Raw genomic sequence first — 23,201 nt, 5'->3', positions numbered from 1 at the left:
ACCCAAAACAATGGTCTATTTGATTTATTGTGTGGCTGATGTTACGTCACGCTTGAATAAATCTGACATACTGAAAATTTAGCTTGTTGTGTACATAGGCTAGGCATAACCTGGACTTATGTATCTCCCACTCCAGCCAATCAGAATTGATTCTGTATCCCTTTAAGCCATTTTGTCTCTCTATTTAATCTAAAGGAGTCCTCTCACAGCGAGTTTGCCCGGACTGACTCCACCGATAGGTACATACTGCACACGTATTTACGTCAACGCCAAAATAAACTTTTCTTGGCTGATATCGCGAAAGCATATAAAACGCACAGATACACATGCAAGAATACAATGCCTGCATGAGAGATGTCAAGTGCTTTAATATTGTAACCAAGGCTCCATACTGAGAAGCACAAGCTTCAATGAAGATGACAATTTATTTATTTACTTGATTGCTGTTTTACGCCGTGCTCAAGAATATTTCACTTATACGATGGTGGCTAACATGATGGTGGGAGGACATCAGACAGAGCCTGGGGGGAAACCCCCAACCATCCACAGGAAGCCCGCAGACCTTCCCACATACAAAGCTACACAATGTACTAATCCCCAACCCATGATACCTAATAACCTTCACAAAAAAAACTCAATCAATTTGACAATAAACACTTGCCTAGCAAACAAGCACATATAACTAGACAGTTATATCAGTCAGTTTCATCAAATGCACGAATTGATATTTAATACAATCAAATTCTTCATACTGTAAATTTATGTCCCCTAATTTAATTATTTATTTTACTGACAGTTACCTTAATTCCTCAACCTTTCTGCATATGAAAGAGCCACTTTCAGTGTAATTTATGCAAATTTGTAATTTGATTTTGGAGACAAAACCACATTGGTTGAATTGGCCAGTGTCAGGGCTTCACAGAAATAAAGCCTTCAGAAAATAGTTGAATGAACACCTTCTAAAAACATGCAAAAAGGTTGAATAATTACTGTAATAGCTTTAATACTCATGAATGTTTCCCTTTGATAGGTTGTATGATGTCAGATTTATGGGCGGAGGAGCTAAACCAAAGTGCCCAAACTGATAAAGCAACTAACCTTCGCTAGGTAGGCCTACATGAACATCCCCCACACAGCTAAGACACACGGACGACCAATAGCTCCGTTCACTTTCTCACATCACACATTATTCCTTTCTGCAAATCTGCAGTTGCGGGACTGACGAACGTGTTTCCATCGGTCATTTTCAGACGCAGATCATACATGTATATGTATATTTAATCATTCAATCTTTCATTCAAAAAGTTAGACCAGCTTCAGCTTGCTCTGCAACAACACCGCAGCCCTCATCAGGGGAGATAACTCCCAGTACAGCAAATTCTCACTATGCTGTTTCAGATCGGGATGAGAAGATACATCACCTTTACTCTGTCAGTTTCCCACATTTTCATGGTGTAATAACCAGATGCCTTTGTCTGCACTTCTCAGAGAAGTTTGTCAGGTAAAGGTATTTGCCAAAAAGTTTCCGTTTTCTTTTGCCTAAAAAAATTTCTACACACAATCCTTACAAATTAAAGTGACAGTTTGCAGGTACAGGTAATGCATAAAAACCACAAAATAAGAAAAGAATCATCGATAATTATTAAATAAAGAAGATCTGTATATCGATTATGCATGTTATGTCACATCCTTACAATAAACAGTTATTTACATTCTCTCGATAAAAATTTTTAAACCATCCACAGCCTAGCACTGGTGATAAGATGGAGTAAAGACGTTTGAGCAGTTTTGATATTATTATGCGAGCATGCTTCTTTCAGATTAACTTGACATTACTCTGTACACATATTTCTAAACACAGACTTTTTTTTGTTTGTTTTGGCAAAAGTGTTCCCTACATACAAAACTACAAAGAGAGGCAAATATTTAAAACGTAATGCTTTGGTTTCTTTACAGCAAGGTAAAATTTTTACACTTTTCAGTTCTTACATATTACTTACAAGCTTCTTTCCACACTGAACTGAAGATGGCATATTTCCAAGATTTTTTGACTACTTTCCATGTTGAAGATGGCATATTTCCAAGATTTTTTAGTTACTTTCCATGCTGAAGATGGCATATTTTCCTGGATCTTCCGTTGTCAAGGTGACATTTTTCCAAGATTTACCCAGAATGCCCAATGACAAATACATCATAGTTCCACGCCATTTTCTGTGTTCTTCGGAATGATCTGGGTTTAATACAACAATCAGCCCATTAGGCAACAATGTTGCATGGCAACACAAAAAAAGTGCAGTATTCACTGTTCTTTCTATTTGCTATGTCACATGTCTATTCATTGCTGCAACGCACCACTAACTACAATACCTGGTTGTTATACAACTTCTGGACATACATGTAGCAACACAAAAATCAGTAGAATGTGGTCAAAATATGCAAAAAACAGCCATGTTGACAATGATTAAAAGAATGGAGAACTTGTGAAGATACTATATACATAAACATTTAATCCTCAATCAATTCACTTAGTCCCTAAAATACAGCAAAGCTTCTGTTTTTCAAATACTGATAAAATCCAGCAATGAACAAATCACACTTACAAGAGAATGTTGAATTTGAACTCTTTTATCGCTGAAGGTAAAAGAAGTCCTACTGTGCCCTCTCAGAAATGCTAAGCAACTATTTTTGATTTCATGTGCAGTAACAAGGGCATGTGAAAAAAGGATTCATGAAAAGTTATTTGGAGTACACAGAGGATGGAGAAAATTAAGGAGCTGGGTGTTTGTTTGTGTATTTGCTACGTTCCTGTAGGACAGAGGTGTTACCTGTGCCCTCAGAACACGGCGAGACAGGTGATAGGTAAATTAATGTCAACAAAAGTTGCCTTACATTTTAGGACATCTAACAAGTGACAGGTGCAGTAGAACAATTTTTACCTTTTAGCAATAGAAGAATTTGATCTAAAAAAATTCCACTTTTCTCTACAAAAGTTTTTAGGCATCAGACCAGATAAAATGCTCCAATATATACATATATATATACATAGACTAATTCCTCAACCTTTTCGCATATGGAAGAGCAGCTTTCAGTGCAATTTATTTATTTACTTATTTGATTGGTGTTTTACGCCGCACTCAAGAATATTTCACTTATACGACAGCCGCCAGCATTATGGTGGAAGGAAACCGAGCAAGGCCCGGGGGAAACCCACGACCATCCGCAGGTTGCTGACAGACCTCAGTGCAAATTCCGCACACATATAATTTGATTTTGGAGACAACTACATTTGTTGGATTGGCTATTTTCAGGGCTTCACAAAAAAGTTTAATTTTATCAGTCTACACAGAATAATGCCCTCAGGATATGCACGAGTGAACACCTCTAAAACATGCGAAAAGGTTGAAGAATTAAAGTTACGTATATATACCCTCATCTACACTTATTTAAAATGGAGTCCATGGATGGGGTGACTAGAAAGATCGTCAATGAATACAGGTTTCTGGTATTTCAGAGATGACCCCTTGTTTCACACTCCAAATAATAAATACTTAGTCTTTCATCTTGGTTACAACTGGAAGAACTCGTCGCTGGTTTTCTCGAGCCTCTCTAACGACGTCTGAATGTCCTTTGTCCGGGAGCGAATCACAAGAACAGGAGAAGAGTCTGAGTCAATATCGTAACTGTGACGCTTGTACATTGTGGAGGGTCCACCAGGGGGCGTTGAGACGTTACCCATTGTGTGTCTTCGCGGCAAATATGATGCAGCCAATGGAAAATCTTTTTCTAAAAACCTGCAAATTGAAAACATAAAAACCGTGTAGTATTTGGTATCATGTGACAGTTATAATTTAGCCATCTGGAATTCTTTCACCAAAATCTGCAAATTTATACATGTATACAAAAAATTTATACATGTATACAAAAATTTATACAAGTATACAAAAATTTATACATGTATACAAAAAATTTATACATGTATACAAAATTCATACTGTATAAAGCTGTTATTTCACGAACATGCGATCATTCTTGTTATGTCTTGTCCAATACGGTAAATCTTCAACCTTTTCCACTTCTAAAGCAAATTCCTTCCTGGAATGTACGCATACAATAGTTACGAAAATGATGCTAAAAATGACTTGTTTGTGTCACTGATTAGTTGTAAGCTTCATAAAACTGTGCAAATTATTTCTCTACAATCTATATTTCTCTAATATACCTCTGACCTCAAAATATTGGTTGCAGAGGTAGTTGAAAAGGTCGAAGAATTAGCCTAGTTTGTCTGAGAAAGGGAATTGCATAAATAAGCTACTGCATTTCCACAGGCTCCGCGTGACTGTCTAATGCACACCTTTATAATAAAGAGCAATTGGAAAATGTCCCTTTTGTAGCACCTAGGGCAAGGATCCAGGTGCATTGCTGGAGTCGACTGGCAGAGCATTAGAATCAGACAGGTAGAACCCAGCTGTAAACGCACTGGCCTTGGAAACAATGCCGCGATTGCATTAAGGAATCGCATGCGCTAACACACACGTAATCCCATGTCTGTGGAAAGACGGCTTATCACAGCAACAGGGTGTTTAATACATATATATATATAACATTTACATGTGCTGACCTATTAATTAACTTTGCATGTTACCACCCTTAAACAGCCGATGCAGCCTAGCAATTCAGACAGAGCAATAGGTGTATCAATGGTGATGCAAATGAAGATAAAAGACAACAGCCTTCTCCAAAATTTGAAGGCTTCACAGCTGGGAGAACCAATTTTACATTTGGACTTGTAGCTACATGTAGCAGATGATTTATACAATGCCGGATTCATAATTAAAACAATTAATATTAATGTTAAGATAGAGAGGCAATAAAATATTGTCACATCTTATCCGAGACAACAGTTCTTTGGTCAATACAGACAACCTTAGGCCAATACCAAAGCATATGAAAACTATTTATATTCATTTATTTGATTGATGTTTTATGCTGTACTCAAGAATATTTCACTTATACGATGGCGGCCAGCATTATGGTGGGAGGAAACCGTGCAGAGCCATGAGGAAACCCATGACCATCCGCAGGTTGGTGACAGACCTTGGAGAAGCTGGAGAGGTGTCAGTGATGTGTTTCAGAATGATAGTACACCTATCAACCTACAAATGGCACAATTCATTTACCATAACAAATGACACAATTCATTTACCATAACACACTGAACACGCATGTCAAATTTGTCACAGATCTGTTGAATTTAAAAATGAAACTGGCGGCCAGAATTTCAATGTAAAAAATTAACTTTTGTTGTCCACAAAAATTACCTCCACATAGACTACGTATGTTGGCAGTTCCTGGTTAATAATTAGTACTGTGAATTAGCTGGAAGATTTGCAATTATCTCCTGCACCAACTTAAACATTATTTCCATGCTTGCAGTTGATAGCGATGACTGTTTTTATCTAGAATTAGTAGTAATTCATAATTTTAATTTCAATAATAATTTTAATAATTTCAATAATAATTTCAATAATAATTTTAATTTCATTAAAATTTCATTAAAATTCATATAAACAGAATTACCTCTACTTAAATGCATATTCAAGCATACCAAAAATTGTAAATACATGAGAGTTTAACACAGTTTTAAACAGGAATGAATATTTTGATCCAACAAGATATAGCAGATCAAAGAAAACATTATATATCTGGTTATCACTTCCCCTGGCATAAAGATCAGAGCCCGTATTTATCAAGGAAGTTAAGACTTAGGTCATAAATTGTAAATCCTTCAAAGGTCAAACTGAGAACAGGAAAGACCTCAAATTGTGGTTGGTACATTGCTCTGCAGTTAAGATTAGGTCACAAATTGTAAATCCTTCAAAGGTCAAACTGAGAACAGGAAAGACCTCAAATTGTGGTTGGTACATTGCTCTGCAGTTAAGATTAGGTCACAAATTGTAAATCCTTCAAAGGTCAAACTGAGAACAGGAAAGACCTCAAATTGTGGTTGGTACATTGCTCTGCAGTTAAGATTAGGTCACAAATTGTAAATCCTTCAAAGGTCAAACTGAGAACAGGAAAGACCTCAAATTGTGGTTGGTACATTGCTCTGCAGTTAAGATTTAGGTCACAAATTGTAAATCCTTCAAAGGTCAAACGGAGAACAGGAAAGACCTCAAATTGTGGTTGGTACATTGCTCTGCAGTTAAGATTAGGTCATAAATTGTAAATCCTTCAAAGGTCAAACTGAGAACAGGAAAGACCTCAAATTGTGGTTGGTACATTGCTCTGCAGTTAAGATTAGGTCATAAATTGTAAATCCTTCAAAGGTCAAACTGAGAACAGGAAAGACCTCAAATTGTGGTTGGTACATTGCTCTGCAGTTAAGATTAGGTCATAAATTGTAAATCCTTCAAAGGTCAAACTGAGAACAGGAAAGACCTCAAATTGTGGTTGGTACATTGCTCTGCAGTTAAGAATCATTGTTCATATTTTAAACTTTTAAAGAGCAAAGCATTTTATTTGTAGCTGTGTTTGAATGCTTGACTTAAGACATTTGATAAACATGGGCCCAGACGAAGTCTCCCCAGACTTCAGACTTAAAGTCAGGTGTGTCTTACTAACACATCTACATACAGACCAAGGAAAATGGAGTAACAAGTGTAAACAATTTTCAACGACCTTTTCAACGTGTGACACACAAATATGCACACTAAAAGACATTGGTGGACAACAAGTGGTCTTAAAACGATGGTTAGACTGTGCACAACTGTGTCGTACGTCGCCTACTGTCCACCAAGAACAGTAGACAGTGCAAGTCGGCTTGAACTCAAATGTCGGCAGTCCCAAAAAGGCCTGGGTTAAAATGAGGTAAACACATGCCCTGTAGCTGACCCTTCTCAAGGAAGAATCGTGGCATTCTTGTGCTGTGAAGCCCAATATCATGAATATAGGGCAACTGCCTTATATAACTGTGTACACCAGAGATAACGCCTGTGATAAACCTAGGTATTACACCTGTGGCCATGGATATAAAGCTCCCATCATGGAGTCCGCTTTGAAATCTTGTAGTCTTATCAACATAACCTATGTGTACATGTAAGAACCCATGCAGCCAACACAAGTAATGAAGTCAGAATTTCAACATAAAAAAATCAACTTTGAAGCAATGTCCACAAGTAGCTCCATATAGACTACTGGTTTAAATAACAACATTGTAACATTGTAAGAATCAGAGGTCTGAAACTCTGACATCACAGGAAGTTTATCCAACTCTAATCACAACACTAATCTAATCAGTAATCTTTTTGCCTATGAGTAAAAAGATAACTGAAATAATGTTCCAAAAAATTCCTTTCTTTGTGGTAAACATCAGGAAAAAAAAAACAATCAGAGTTCCTATATACCATCAGTATGGTTTATAAAGCCCACCACAGTATTTCAATATCTGAATGCTTTTCAATACTCAAAAAAAAAAACCTGAAGAAATGAATGGAAGTATTTCAGGCATAGTTTTCAGTTGTCTGTATGATAAACCTTACTTCATATTTTAGCTTTGTTTTCCTGTAAGGCAATACGCAGGGCCTACATGTGAATTTGCGTCCTTAGAAGCGCAGCACTGCCTGCCACCTTGCGAGATTGCAGCCAACAGACAGGATAATTGCATAGGAATGTGTTCAGATGCTAATGGCGACCCAAAAAAGACACCAAAAAAGGCATTAAAAATACTGAAATTCGGTCTGAACATAACTTGTTTATCTAAACCAGTTAGTGTGTACTGATGTTAGTCACTGGTCTGCCAGTTGTTATGCAGTGTGTCAAGTTAGTTAACCTGCCAGTTCTGATCTCTGATCACTGTACATATCACTAGCCAGCTAATATATTATGCCCATAGCTAGATACTTGTCTGCCCTTGTAGTATGCCAATAGCTAGCTACTTGTCTGCCTGTGTAGTATGCCAATAGCTAGCTACTTGTCTGCCAGTGTAGTGTGCCAATAGCTAGCTATATGTACTTGTTTGCCAGCTGTAAGTGTGCTAGCAGATAACTACTAGTCTGCCAGTTGTAGAGTACCAGTAGCTAACTACTACCCTGCCAGTTGTAGTGCCAGCAGCTAACACTATCATGCCAGTTGTAGTGTGCCAGCGGCTAACCACTATCCTGCCAGTTGTAGTGTGCCAACAGCTAACCACTAGCCTGCCAGTTGCAGTGTACCAGTAGTTAACCACTAGCCTGTCAGTTGTAGTATGCCATCAGCCTACCAACAGCCTGCCAGTGGTAGTGTACCAGTAGCTAACCACTAGCCTGCGAGTTAAGTGCCATCAGCTAACCACTAGCCTGCCAGTTGCAGTGTGCCATCAGCTTACCACTAGCCTGCCATTTGCTTTGTGCCAGTAGCTAACCACTAGCCTGTCAGCTGTATGCTTGTGGAATGGTTGTGACACACCGAGAATGTCTCAGATCACCTCTCATTACGTGTACATTCCTGGCGCCATGACTAAAAGCAGCATGTTTAAGATTTTCAAACTGTATGGATAACTTAGTGAATGAGGTTAACAATACATACATGTAGATGGTAAATGTAACAAAGGATTAGTTGGGGGGCAGGGGTTGGGGGGTGGGGGGTAGATGTGACATCAGCCAGATCAGAGTCTCAGATTCCATTACCCACAACTTGTCCATAGACTACTTCCCCGTAAATACATGTACATGCATATCAAGACGGACTGGTAATACATCTAAGAAAGCTGCTAAAGAAGAGAAGTTAGCAGACATTACATATACCGTGTACCCTAAATTTTTAAGGGGCAAATGTCACCAAAATATTATTTCTGGTCGTCAAACTTACAATTTTTCAATAGAATATCATCCCATGTTCCCAAGTAAACCTCAAAACACCTTTCTAAAATCAGTAGAGCTCTCGGAATAAGGAAACGAGAGAAAGTTAATCATGGATGAAATTCAAGGTCAGTTAAGGTAGGTCTGTAGATCTAAGTTCAAGGTCAGTTAAGGTAGGTCTGTAGATCTAAGTTCAAGGTCAGTTAAGGTAGGTCTGTAGATCTAAGTTCAAGGTCAGTTAAGGTAGGTCTGTAGATCTAAGGTATGGACAGGACACGGAAGTGCCCTCAATTTTTAAGTACGAAGGACAAAAGAAATCAAGCATAAAGGTACTCAGTATTTTAAGAAAGGTACATGTACATGTATTATCAGGTACAAATCGAGAAAAACTGATTTTCTTTCAATTAAATATACCAAAAATAATAATGCTAGATTATGTACAAATGGTGAAAAAAATCACCTTTTCAGCCCAAAAGCTTTAAATGTGAAATAGAAAATTCTATTTCAGTATTATAAATGTCACTTTCAACACTTTTACCACAGGAGAAAAAGTAAACCTCAAAAACTTCAAGGTCTGTCTTTTTTTTTTTCCACAATGTTTGGCAAATCCTTATTGAATGTATGTCTTTATAAAAAACTGGGAAAAGCACATGTATTCAACATCTGTGACTCTGAACATGACTGGTTTTGAACTTGTTGACATACTAGTGGATATCAGGAAGGCGCAGTAGCAGGTTACCATGGTTATGTGTCAGTACCTATACATGGGGGAGTCTCTAGCATTCCGACTCCTGCTCAACCCCTGGGTCCAGGGCGGGAATTTCCCGAGGCTTGTTAAAGGTTGACCTACCCTCTGTAGGGGATTTCCCAGCTCTGCAAAAACCAGAATCATCTTTACCTGAAGTTAAAAAATGTTTGGTGGGAATACTGAAAATTAGTCAAATCAGGATTTGTTTACATGAATGTCTTCAAATAGTTTTCTTTCGCCAGGTAAATTAGATAGCCTTGTGTAACGAAAATATTTGAGGATATCATGAACTTAAAAAATGACAGTTAAGTTAACATAAATAGAAATTATACTACATACAAATACATGTAATATAGTAACAATGTTACTGAATTGTAACTTTATACATGTTAAAGTAGGACTTTTACTTTTATATTTGATACAAATGTATTCATTGCTAGTATTTATACATCTACATGATGAGAAGATAGCCATGGATTCTGTCCTAAGTGGGAAGGTCTTCCAGCAACCTGGGGATGGTCATGGCTAAAAACAGGTTTTAGGCAATCATATTGTTCATATTGCTGTAGAGAATAGTGAAAAGTGAAAGTGAAAATCAACAGCAGATTGTAGGCGTTTTCACTGATATGGCGACAGAAGATATCGAAAGCGAAAGCATAACAGCAGATTTCATGCACTGCAATCAGTTTGTTCCTATGGCCAAGGATACTGAAAGTGAAAGTAACAGACGGGGTATATGCAATGACTTTGTTTATGATGGATCCATGATATGTTGAAAATGCAAGTGAAAGCAGATTTCTATGTACTTTTATGCACAAGACATTATGTCTGAGTCCATTCATGTTACAGCTCTACATGCTAGACACAAATGTTAGAAACAGAGAATCAAAACAGAATGAAAGTTAACCTACATGATCGATAATATACCTGATAGCTTCTAGACATCAAACATGTGCCTGTAGTAATTATAAGGTGATTAATAAATTAATTTGCTCTCCACCTGGAATATTAAGCAGCAATTTTTTGATGTTTTTTCTTTACCCTTCTGATATGTACTTGGCAACGTCATCTTGTACATGTACATGTATATTAAAGATGGATGACAAAAATTCGTTTGAAAATATAAACTCACGTTTGTGCATATATGTCCTTATTGGCCTGTTTCTCAAACGCACAACATTTAAAACAAGTCACATGCCGAAACACCGAACGACCTTGAACTCGTGACCTTCAACAACACTGACCCCACACCTTTACCAAGCTCCCCATGAAGGTACATGTACCAGTAAAATATTACCTCCAATTTGAATTTGTTTCTAACAAAGTGAATCTACTGTCCATACTCAATACTTCAAAAAACACCCTGTAAAATAATCATTACATATGAACATTAAAAAATTTAGAAAAATTAAATCTCCACATTGTGGAATGCGTTTCAAATCCAGCTAGTTCAAAATGAACAAACTTTAAATGGATTCTAGGCTGGTGTATATGCAATTACAAATTTACAAAACAAATGAACAGTGTACTTAAAACCCCTCAACTGAGTTCAGTATTTAAGTCCCTATAATGCATTGTAAGGCCAATTTATATTTCAACTTCAACAACCACACTCACTTATCAAGTTTTGTTGTTAAAAGACAGTATGTGAGTGAGTGAGTGCTTGGGGTTTAACGTCGTACTCAACAATTTTTCAGTCATATGACGACGAAGGAATCATTGGGGTGCATGTATGTGTAATGTGCCTCCTTGTTGCAGGATGGATTTCCTCCGATCTTTTATTTAGTGCTGCTTCACTGAGACGACTTACCGAAGGCAAGTAAGCCGCCCCGCCCGAGCCATTATACTGATACGGGTCAACCAGTTGTTGCACTATCCCCTTCATGCTGAACGCCAAACGAGGAAGTTACAACTTCCTCTTTAAAGTCTTAGGTGTGACTCGATCAAGGATTGATCCTGGATCTACCGGTCCCGAAGCGGACGCTCCACCAACTGTGCTATCCGGGCCGGTCTAAGACAGTATGTAAGTGAGCAGAGTAACTTTGGTAATCACGTCTTAATTAATATGTATTTCCAAACTTGAATTGAAAATGTTTACAAGGAAATTAATAAAATAGGCGCCACACATGTAGGTACAGGTGTACACCAGATGTACATATTGGTACAGATGTACCACAGATGTACATGTAGGTACAGGTGTACAACAGACGTACATGTAAGTACAGATATACCACAGATGTACATGTAGGTACAGGTGTACAACAGATGAACATGTAGGTACAGATGTACCACAGATGTACATGTAGGTACAGATGTACATGCAGGTACGGATGTACCACAGATGTACATGTAGGTACAGATGTACAACAGATGTACATGTAGGTACAGATGTACAACAGATGTACATGTAGGTACAGATGTACAGCAGATGTACATTTGGTACAGATGTACATGTGGGTATAGATGTACATGTAGGTACAGATGTACAACAGATGTACATGTGGGTACAGATGTACATGTAGGTATAGATGTATAACAGATGTATAACAGATGTACATGTAGGTATAGATGTAGAACAGATGTACATGTAGTGAATATTGATTAAAGTTTGGAAAATAACTAAATATAATTTAAAGCATAGAGTTTATCAACCTGTCACAAAATAGAACTATATACTACCCAAATGACCTTGAAGAAGTAGACCAAGGTTGTTGAAAATAAAATTAGGTTTCTTCGTCTTAACTCAATGTATATGTATGTTTGGTGAACACGAATTCAATTTATAACATGACATCAGACGGAATGAAAATGACACTAATGGTGTAATTTGGTAATTACTCTAGCAATGCATATTATTAAAATAAAATAAAATAAATAATAAAATAAAAAAGATGTCACAGACATACACACTACCAATTTTTTTTTCAGCACAACTAAGCACAAAACAATGGGAATCACACAATATACATGCAAACATATTCATATATATATATATATATATATATATATATATATATATAAATATATATATATATAAATAGATATTTAGAATAAATGGTAGATATAATTTATATAAGATTTGGCAGATACATGCTATCTGTATGTAATGGAATCCAATGACCATATACGCTATAAGACCATACATTTGGTCGCAAAAATTTTTTTTTTCTAAAAATACTGAGCACCTTTATGCTTGTTGGATTTCTTTTGTCCTTGGTACTTAAAAACTGAGGGCACTTTCATCCATGATTAATTTACTCACTTTTCCTGATTCTGAGAAGTCTACTGGTTATAGAAAGGTGTTTGGCTAATGAAAAAGACAGAGATTTATAAAAAGAAATTACCTGTAGTAAAAGAAATTCAAAAAAAGAGACTTCTGTGTCCTATTCAGTTCTTAAATCTACAAACCTACCCCTAAATGACAAGGAATTTCATCCATGATTCCCCGATTCTGATAGGTTTATTGATTATAGAAAGGTGTTTTGAGGTGTGACTGGAAAACGGGATGATATTCCGCTGGAAAATTGTAAGTGTCAGTACCGAACATAATACTAGGTGACATTTACCACTAAAATGCACTTTTGTGGGCGAAAATTTATGTCATTTTGTGTACATGTGTTTATTATATACACTATCCGCTCTATGCTCATCTTTAACAACTTTCTTCAGATGTCGATCTTTTTCTCAGGTGAATCTTGATAATTGGCTGGTTGAAGATATATTGAAGTTCTAGGCCACTACTACAATATAAACTACTATATTGTAGTTCTAGGCCACTACTACAATATAAACTGAAATGCCTTCATAGACAAAGTCTTCTGGAATTTTAAGGAACTGCTTGAGGTGTTCTCGACTTATCTGAAGATACATCTATCAACATTCTGATTAATATTTGTAAGGTGACATTTATTTGCCTCTGAAAACGCACTGCATTTCATCAGATAAGCAAATGTAGAAAAATTACATGTATGTGTCGGCTGCTGAATTGTTTAATGCAGTTTTACTCTGCTTGTATCACACATTCATTCTGTTCAAAGTAGGCGGCTTCTTGGACAAAAGTGATGAACTTTTTTTGTAGCTTCTCCTTTTGCACAGTTCAGCAATGTTTGTTATAATTAACTGCATGACCGATGTGATGGACAACAGCAGTCATCTGGACAGTTACATGTACAGTGTTCGGCAGGCTTCAACAGAAGCAAGAAGTGTGCTACTAATGTGCCAGTGGTGTGCTTGTGGTGTGCCCATGAGAGCTTGAATTGTGCTAGTTGTATGCCTGTGATCTGCCCATGATAGCCTGTGGTGTGCCAGTTGTATGCCAGTGGTGTGCCCATGATAGCCTGTGAAGTGTCAGTTGTATGCCAGTGGTGTGCCTCCGGTGTGCCCATGGTGAGTCTGGGGTGTACCAGCTGTATGCCAGTGGTGTGCCCATGGTGGGTCTGGGGAGTGTCAGTTGTATGCCAGTGGTGTGCCCATGGTGAGTCTGTGGTGTGCCAGTTGTATGCCAGTGGTGTGCCCATGGTGAGTCTGTGGTGTGCCAGTTGTATGCCAGTGGTGTGCCCATGGTGGGTCTGTGGTGTGCCAGTTGTATGCTTCTGGTGTGCCCATGGTGAGTCTGTGGTGTGCCCATGGTGAGTCTGTGGCGTGCCAGTTGTATGCCAGTGGTGTGCCCATGGTGAGTCTGTGGTGTGCCAGTTGTATGCCAGTGGTGTGCCCATGGTGAGTCTGTGGTGTGCCAGTTGTATGCCTCTGGTGTGCCCATGGTGGGTCTGGGGAGTGTCAGTTGTATGCCTCTGGTGTGCCCATGGTGAGTCTGTAGTGAGCCAGTTGTATGCCGGTGGTGTGCCCATGGTGAGGCTGTAGTGAGCCAGTTGTATGCCGGTGGTGTGCCCATGGTGAGGCTGTAGTGAGCCAGTTGTATGCCGGTGGTGTGCCAATGATATTCCAGAGTAATGATACAAGGCTAAATGTTTTCTTTTTTGTGGAATTCATGATTTATAACACCATGCATACTGAACGATTTTTCACTGGTATGATGTCAGCCAATACATTATCAGCGGGGAACAGCCAGTGAGTGGAGTAAACCACTGACTTCTAGCAATATATACTGGAAAACTTTTCCACCTTTAACATACATGTAAATCGTATTAATCTAATAGTGGAAGGCAAATGGTTTCCTGCAAGCTTGACATAACACCTCATGAAGACAAATGGTCTCCTGCAAGCTTGACATAACACCTCATGAGAGTAATATTGCATTCAGATCTGGTTGGTCTGGGCTGGTTGAAGAAATCTATATTGTAGTTTTAGACCACTACTACAATATAAACTGAACAGCTTTCATAGATGAAGTCTTCTCCCATTGTATTTATTTATTTGATTGGTCTTTTACGCCGTACTCAAGAATATTTCACTTATATGACGACAGCCAGCATTATGGTGGGAGGAAACCAGGGCAGAGCCTGGGGGAAAACCCATGACCATCCGCAGGTTTCTGGAATTGTAGGGTACTGCTTAAGGTGTTCTGGACTGATCTGAAGGCATATGTAACTATCAACATTCTTATTAATAATCAACTGCTGTATTAGTACATGGTTTAACATTACACTTGAACACAGAAGTCTAGCAAAACCTATTGTTACCACAAATAACACATTACAACTCAAGCAAACAAAATTGTAAAACTAGATTTCACAGCAGCATGAAAAAAACACCCCCAAAAAAAAAAACCAAAACAAAATAAAAACAAAAAATAATAATGCTACAAAGCTGGAGAAAAGTAGATGTACACGTAGATGGTAGATGTCAGACAAGATTTTACCTGTGTCTGTGTGAAATTACAAAGGATAATACCAAACTGAGTATGTCACTCATCCAGTCTTGACCTATATTCATGCACAAAGGTAAAAAGAAAAAAATAATTTATTTATGAAAACATGCCAAAGATACATGCATAACATGCCCATATTAAAGTCTATAGTACATGTACGTGTCAGTCTATCAGAAAAAATAGGGTAAGTCGGTAGGAAACATTTCTGTAGTCTGGCTAATGACAAAGACGGATTTATAAAAGGAAATTACATGTAGTAAAGAAAAAAAAAAACAGAAATTCAATCAAAACCCCAGTAAAAAACTTTATCTACAAACCATTACTTTGGAGTGTACACCCACAAATATATTTTTAATGATGGCATTCAGCTTTCGGTTCATATATCTTAACCTACACTAACTTTATACATGTATGCTGGTTTTGTCTGTCTATTAAACCATTCTACTGGCAAGATTTGTTTCCAGCTAAAGTGTCTGTCCTGTTTGAATATATATGAAAGTATGCGACCTTGAACTTGGGAACAAAGAGTCAGGATATCAGAAGAGTCCACCATGACTGAGAAGGAAGGAGGTAGTTTTTTTACAGTGTAATTCTTCAACCTTTCCACATGTTTGCATATTTAAGCATATTTCGAGAATGATAAAATTCCACTTTCCCTGAAGTCCTGAAATTGGCCAACCCAATCAATGTAGTTTTATCTCCAAAATCAAATTAAATATTTGAACAAATTGCAATGAAAGTTGCTTTCATTGGAATCAGGGTACTTCAGAACCAGCTTATCATCCATGGGAAACCGGCTTATCATCCATGGGAAACCGGCTTATCATCCATGAGAAACCGGCTTATCATCCATGGGAAACCGACATATCATCCATGAGAAACCGGATTATCATCCATGGGAAACCGGCATATCATCCATGAGAAACCGGATTATCATCCATGAGAAACCGGCTTATCATCCATGGGAAACCGGATTATCATCCATGGGAAACCGGCATATCATCCATGAGAAACCGGATTATCATCCATGAGAAACCGGCTTATCATCCATGAGAAACTGGCTTATTATCCATGGGAAACCCGCTTATCATCCATGAGAAACTGGCTTATCATCCATGGGAAACCAGCTTATCATCCATGGGAAACCGGCTTATTATCCATGAGAAACCAGCTTATCATCCATGGGAAACCGGCATATCATCCATGAGAAACCGGATTATCATCCATGAGAAACCGGCTTATCATCCATGGGAAACTTTCGTGAAGCTTCATTCAGAAATTTTCTTCTGGCTTCAGATCAGGTGCAGTACATTCTACACAACATTTTTATGAGGACATGGCTCTTCACAAAGTTTTATAAAAATCACCCATGGTTTCAACATGTGCAAAGGAGATTAGCTGAATTCAAGTCAAGGTGAAATCTTAATCACAATGTGGAAGCCTGGAAATAGTCGGACAAATGGGATACCGGCAGAAGTCAAAAGCGGGACGTATTACGTCATTTCAGTGACATTGGAGCGTCAACAGCGTGATGTCACAGTGGGTAGACCAAATGCGTCACAGATGAACATGTGTTCTGTTGTGCAATAAGAGACTTGTGATGCGCAAGTCCTATGTCACACTAGCGCCACCTTGTGTGAGAGGAAAATCTGCCGGTACCTCATTATCCTGTCAAAATCCTGTACTATTTTGACAGGGGCCAAATGTTTTATACTGGACAAAGGTGCTACATGTGAGCAAAAATAAATCTTATGATTAGTGCGCAACCCCACATCGGCAACATTGCAGCCATGTCGTGGCGATATGTAAACGTAAGACTGCGTTTCCATGGACATGCAACTCCATTTGGGTTACTTATGCGATTACTGGACGTATTTGCTACAGCGTTTCAACTGCAAATCTACCGCGCCATCATATTTACCCTGGCAACAAATCTTCATTTGAGCCCAGTCTCAGTAGAATCATCATAGGAGTTATCGCAAATACAATAACATGCATGTCCATGGAGTCACAGCACAACATTGTAACTTTTGGGTGGTTGATAAATTTGCATATTGATTTTAAAGTTATTTCCAGGCTTGCACTTTCTAAAACACAGCAGTGACTATAAATATGCAGTTCTACTTTCAGAATCACACCTGAGAAGCTTAACATTAAAATAAAAATAAATAATAAAAAAAATACATACGCATTCTCAGCTTCTGAGATCCTTAAAAAGGCAACATTATTACTGTGCTTTTACAGAGAATTTTTTTTTGTCCATGCCAAACTCAAGGAGGAATCTTTCACTTATGAGATGGCTGCCAGTTTTATGTGTGGAAGAAACCTCAGTGTCTGGAGTATAAAACCACCAACATTTGGCCAGTTACTGGTAACATGTAACCAAAACATGTCACAATGCACGGTTACCATGGACTGGTTAAAGGCAACTACAACAGAGTGATCGACATGTGCACATAGCACTGCAACATTTTAGTCGACATGTGCACATACCACTACAATATTTTGGTCGACATATTTGCCAAATGTGCACACTGTTCTCTCCTATACCACATAAGACTCAAGATTGAGCGCATTTAATAATATACATGTCTGTAGTATCCAGATAAGAAACCTTGGCCAAGTTATTGGAATGAATGCTTTCCACATTTGCAACATACATGTATATGTAAGTCAGTGATATAACTATTGTGGAACTTCATGAAGAATTTTAGGCATTGTTTCAGGTTTTATCGCTCCTTTATCTAGTGCTGCTTCACTGAGACACCTTACAGAAGGAAAGTAAGCCGCCCCGCCCGAGCCATTATACTGATCCGGGTCAACCAGTAGCTGCACTATCCCCTTAATGCTGAAAGCCAAGCGAAGAAGGTACAACTTCCTCTTTTAAAGTCTTAGGTGTAACCGACCCAGGATTGACCCTGGATCCACCGTTCCTGAAGCAGATGCTCTATCAACTGTGCTATCAAGGCTGGTGAGAACTCATTGCCTTGGGTGAAGTCAAAATTATTAAAAAACCAGTGGCATGCCGTGGAATGGGCGTGGAGAGCAATTTGTTTTACTATATGTGCACGTACATGAGGTAAGAACAAATTCGACGCAGTAACACATCCCACACTACACTCTAAGGGAATAGACTGCATTGTTTTTTATAACAAATTTTCTAACACCCAGCTTTAAAACCATACTACCGTGAGATAATATACTACAACAGATAAAATTGTATTCATTTATTAAGGTTGTATTATACTAAAAAACATGTAAACAATTTCAAATAATAGGGCAGTTGCCAAAACAAGGTTTACAGTAAGATTGACAGCAGTTTAGGAAACTGGTGTTGTCCTCCATCAAAATATGTTGAACTCCGCCCAATATCTAGCATGCCACTGGTTTTTGAAAAATTATGATGTCACTCAAGGCAATGTTCTTGCCGTCAAAAAGAGGGCTTATGGACTTGAACATTAAGAATTAGAAAAAGTGTTCTAACTTCATTTTTCCAGGCAATAATGTGAACTTGAAACATATCAATGTGTAGAGCTAATGTTGAACATTACTGACTGAAACAAATCAACGTGTAGAGCTAATGTTGAACATTACTGACTGAAACAAATCAACGTGTAGTGCTAATGTTGAACATTACTGACTGAAACAAATCAACGTGTAGAGCTAATGTTGAACATTACTGACTGAAACATATCAACGTGTAGAGCTAATGTTGAACATTATGTGTCAATGACTAAAGGTAATCTTGGTAGCGAGCACAACTAATTTTATAAGCAGCTACAAACAGGCGACTCTCTATAGAAAACACAATAATTGCAACTTAATTTTAGTTGTGTGTGCAACGAAGCACAAAACAAACAAGAGATACTAAGAATATTCACACATTTATATGTAACAGAGCTTTCTGACTGCATTTTATTAATTCAGTACTTTTTCACTGGTTCAGAAATATTTGGGGTTTTAAACCAGAGACTCTAAAATCAAAAAATGATCACAATCACACACACATGTATTTATTTATTTATTTGACTGGTGTTTTACGTCGTACTCAAGAATATTTCACTTATACGACGGCAGCCAGCATTATGGTAGGCGGGGTACACACGTGCACAAACCAAATCTAGTCTCAGGCTGTAATTTATAACATATACTGTAGGCATGACAGAAAAATTACGGATGTTAACAAAGAGTAGGAGTGATCATTGTTCTGTATAACCTGTAGAATAAACCATGATGAGGGTCAATATGTACATTTCTCAATTTCATGCCCATGGTAAATTTATACCCTGTTTTATATCTCCCTTCCCCTTCGCTCTCACCCTCCTCCCATCTAACTCGGCAGACATGGCAGAGGGAGAGAAATACATGTTTTTATTTCAGGTTTTAGCCTTGTACCTGCTGTCTTTAAGGGATATATGAAAAAGAACTACAAACAGATTATGATTTTCAAGGTAATGAAAAAATGTTTTGCCAAAAAAAAAAATAAAAAAAATAAATTTTTTTTTTACATCTTTTAATAGCCTAATCTATTATGTATGTGTATATTTTACATCAATGTTAGAAATTTTCTGACATTTTCGGGGTCAATGAATTTACTGGGATCGTGGGACCAGGTTAATCAATAATGTCCTCTATTATGGCTCTTCTACCCACAGAAATGCTTTGACAACTATCACCACTAGAGTCAAAACTGCAGGCTACTTAATTTCCAAACTTACCACAGGGGTCTTAGAATAGAAAAAAAAAGTACTTTAAAGTCATGTTTATGCCCTGAAAAGAAAGCTGACAACAGTTTTTGTACTTTCGTATGTTAAGACACATCCTAAACTGCACATATTAAGAAAAAAAAAAAAGCGAACGATTCACATATCCTTTAACTTTGGACAGTCAGAGTCAGCTGGAAACTCTTCACTTGGCACACACAACTGATAGGGTTGCTCCACTTCATATACATGTCAAGGTCAAACATGTCAAGGTCAAACATGCACTTACAGTGTATAAATGATGACAATTATATGTTCATTAGGCATAAATTAAAAAGGTTTTCTGTTTTGGGTTAAAACCCAACTGTTCTTTTTATTAAAATTAGCGTTCAACTTTTGAAATTAAGCTGACCTACCTAGAGAAAACTTGTAAATTTTGATACCCAAAACAAAATAACTTTTTAATTTTGGCCTTAACCTTTAGCAATGTATATTTAATCATGCAAGTGCTTGTTAGTACATAATTGTATACATACATATAAACTATCAATTATCTAGTAACATGGGAGGGACATTTATACCCACACACAAAAAAGCATTAATTTCAATTGAATTTGTTCAATACAGCAATCTATATACATACGCAGCATTTTGTTCCATCTTTTTCACGTTTGTTTTCAGCTGGGCGATGGAGGAATCATATTTGCTAAGAAAGTCCAAGGCCGATTCTTTGCCCGAAACTGGTTTTGAAAGTCTCCCTGAGTCTGACTTTGAAGATTCCACATCAATATTGCTAACACTTTCTGTCCGTTTGTCTGTTGGTGCGTCTGACTGAAAATGATCACCATTGCTGTTCTGTTTTTGTGATGAATTCTGCTGACTGCGAAAACATTCTGAACCCACTATAACTGTGTCTTCAGGCAAAGTGTCAGAATTGTCTCTTGTTACCGGGATGAAGACATGTTCCTTTAAAAATAAGCTTTCATTGGACCATAGTTTGTTGTCTCGTTTGATTTGCTCAACCTGAAAAAAAAGGAAATAAATATAAGACACGCAATTATGTCAAAAGAATCCCAATTAATAACAACCCAAATTAACAAAAGAACAAAGTTGCTTTTTCAAGATACTTCACCATGGCTGGAATTTCATCAACTTCCTAAGTTGATGAAATGATCGACGCTGTGCTTGCGATAAATCTACAGACAAAAAGATAAGGAACATAAGTGTCTGCAAACTTCAGGCCATAGAAACTTATTTCACAGGGAATTTTTGTCCCCAGTTACATGACAAACTGACACAGGAACTGCATCAGGTTTTGAAATGGTGCACGATCTGACGCTGGTTTGGCCATCCTTGGTCGAAAAAAAATCTTTGCCAATCCTAATGTCTGAGCAATATCGGACCACATAAACAGATAATGAAAACACTAGTCAGGCATTACATTGCTCTGTCGTTAGATCGGACAAAAAACTGTCACACTGATGGCTCCAAAGCAATAATGCCAATGTCATAGTGCGCTCCGGTTAAAAACCTAATGCAGTGGCTGTTGCAGTGTGTCACGGCATTTCATACAAAAATGAACTTTTAAATTTGTCTCTATGGCCTTAATTTTGCAGACAGTTGTGTTCCTTATCTTTTGTCTGTCGATTTATCCTATGCATAACGTCAATCTGTTATTTCCTAGGCCGCATGGGTCCTAGATTCCTTGATTATTCTCAAAAAGAACAGCAAGTAACTGCATCAGATTTTTAAAATGGAGAACGCTCTGTTGTTTGTTTGGGTCCATCCATGGCAGAACAAAATTTTGCTTAACGTCCGAGCAATCATAGTCATTTTCTGTTTATCATGCTATTACACTTGAAAAAATACGCATTTTACATTTGTACATAAAACATAAGATAAAAAATTAAAATATAAGTTAAAATGTTTTTTTTTTGTACGTATGTAAGTGTTACATGGGAAACAGTCAACAAGAAAATAAGTGAAGACCTATATATATATGTCTAATTTACGGTGGTCGGTTGTTTATTCCCTTTTCCTCCACCTCTTAATCTGCCCAATGTCGTAAAATTGAAAATTTCTTAAACACGGTGTTTACCACCACTGAAATAAACAAATAATCTAAAAGGCACCTTAAGTCGTCTTGTTCGATTGACTTTCAATATATTTACCCAAATATCAAACACACACTACATGTATGTACCATGGAAAAGTTCGCATTCCTGTAGTATAAACACTGACAATAACACTTAGACAAGCTTGAACTTAAAACAGCTTGGTAAAGTGTGCATCCAAATGTATCACAAGTTGAAGTAATACATGGGAAACTTTAAACTTATGTAAAGGTGGCAGCCTATGGTCAAATAATTTGACTTAAACGGTAAACTCATTACAGTATGTTTCACACTGAAGCCAGGTGATGTTCTTTTAGCAACAGAGGTGAAATTCGAATAAGGCGTGTCCATTTTATTGGTGCTTTGAAAGTGTCACATGATCCGTGGGGTTAAGCGGTCAAACGTTACAATGCCGGCCTATGGCCGACAAATAGCAGTGTCTCGTTTGACTTGTTGAACCAGAGCAATCTCCGAATAGCCTTACAAGCAAGTAAATTAATTACATGTAAGCTTAGGTCTGAAAAAGACGAATACGACAATTAAAATGGTCTAGCTTAAACATGTGATGAAAATCGTCTAGCTTGACAAGACTATGTTGTTTTGACGCTGAAGATTAAGGACAACGTCTTTCATTTTCTTTTATAAGAAATTTGATTTTGTCTTCCTGACACTCACAAGCTTGTACAAGAAGCACCTTACCGTAACGCTATATTTTAATGCCAAACGAGCCAGTGTATCACCAGACACAACCCTGTGTTTCACATAATGCGAGCATCTGTTTTTCGCCATCACTGTCGTCGTCGTTCCGTATTTCGTTTGGCTTTTCATAAACTTGCCCAGCGACTGCTTCTCATTGCCACTGCTCGCCGCCATTTTGCGTTCACCTGAATGTCACGTGATCACTTAGTACCCGGTGAACTCCAATTTATGCACCTGCGGATTTATAAAATAAGGAGTAGTTACAGGACAAAGGGG

The 23,201-nt window shown here is 37.6% G+C and overlaps 1 protein-coding gene across 2 annotated transcripts; it reads right to left on the bottom strand.

Annotated features, from left to right (window-relative positions):
• Positions 1 to 3,279: 3,279 nt before the first annotated feature.
• LOC135462793 (lysM and putative peptidoglycan-binding domain-containing protein 2-like) lies at positions 3,280 to 23,099 on the bottom strand. Of its 2 annotated transcripts, XM_064740055.1 has the most exons (4): positions 22,926 to 23,099; positions 20,756 to 21,135; positions 9,593 to 9,707; positions 3,659 to 3,791 (listed from the first exon to the last, which is right to left on the bottom strand). In XM_064740055.1, the coding sequence occupies exons 1-3, from the start codon at positions 23,097 to 23,099 to the stop codon at positions 9,611 to 9,613; spliced, it is 651 nt and encodes a 216-aa protein (XP_064596125.1). In that variant the 3' UTR covers positions 3,659 to 3,791; positions 9,593 to 9,610. The 2 variants fall into 2 exon arrangements, with proteins under 2 accessions (XP_064596124.1, XP_064596125.1); XM_064740054.1 differs by lacking the exon at positions 9,593 to 9,707 and having other exon boundaries at positions 3,280 to 3,791.
• Positions 23,100 to 23,201: the final 102 nt, after the last annotated feature.

Source organism: Liolophura sinensis, chromosome 2 (assembly GCF_032854445.1).
Source record: "Liolophura sinensis isolate JHLJ2023 chromosome 2, CUHK_Ljap_v2, whole genome shotgun sequence".
In the NCBI taxonomy this organism is placed as follows: domain Eukaryota; kingdom Metazoa; phylum Mollusca; class Polyplacophora; order Chitonida; family Chitonidae; genus Liolophura; species Liolophura sinensis.
The sequence above is the reverse complement of the archived record's forward strand: the minus strand, read 5'-3'. Positions and strand labels throughout refer to the sequence as shown.

Excerpts from the sequence above, each read along its gene's own strand:
- LOC135462793 (XM_064740054.1), bottom strand. The coding sequence starts at position 23,099 with ATGGCGGCGAGCAGTGGCAATGAGAAGCAGTCGCTGGGCAAGTTTATG. Across the intron at positions 21,136-22,925 it reads CATTAAAATATAGCGTTACG|GTTGAGCAAATCAAACGAGA; the intron begins GTAAGGTGCTTC and ends CTTTTTTTTCAG. Across the intron at positions 3,792-20,755 it reads AAGATGGAACAAAATGCTGC|GTTTTTAGAAAAAGATTTTC; the intron begins GTATGTATATAG and ends TTCAATTTGCAG.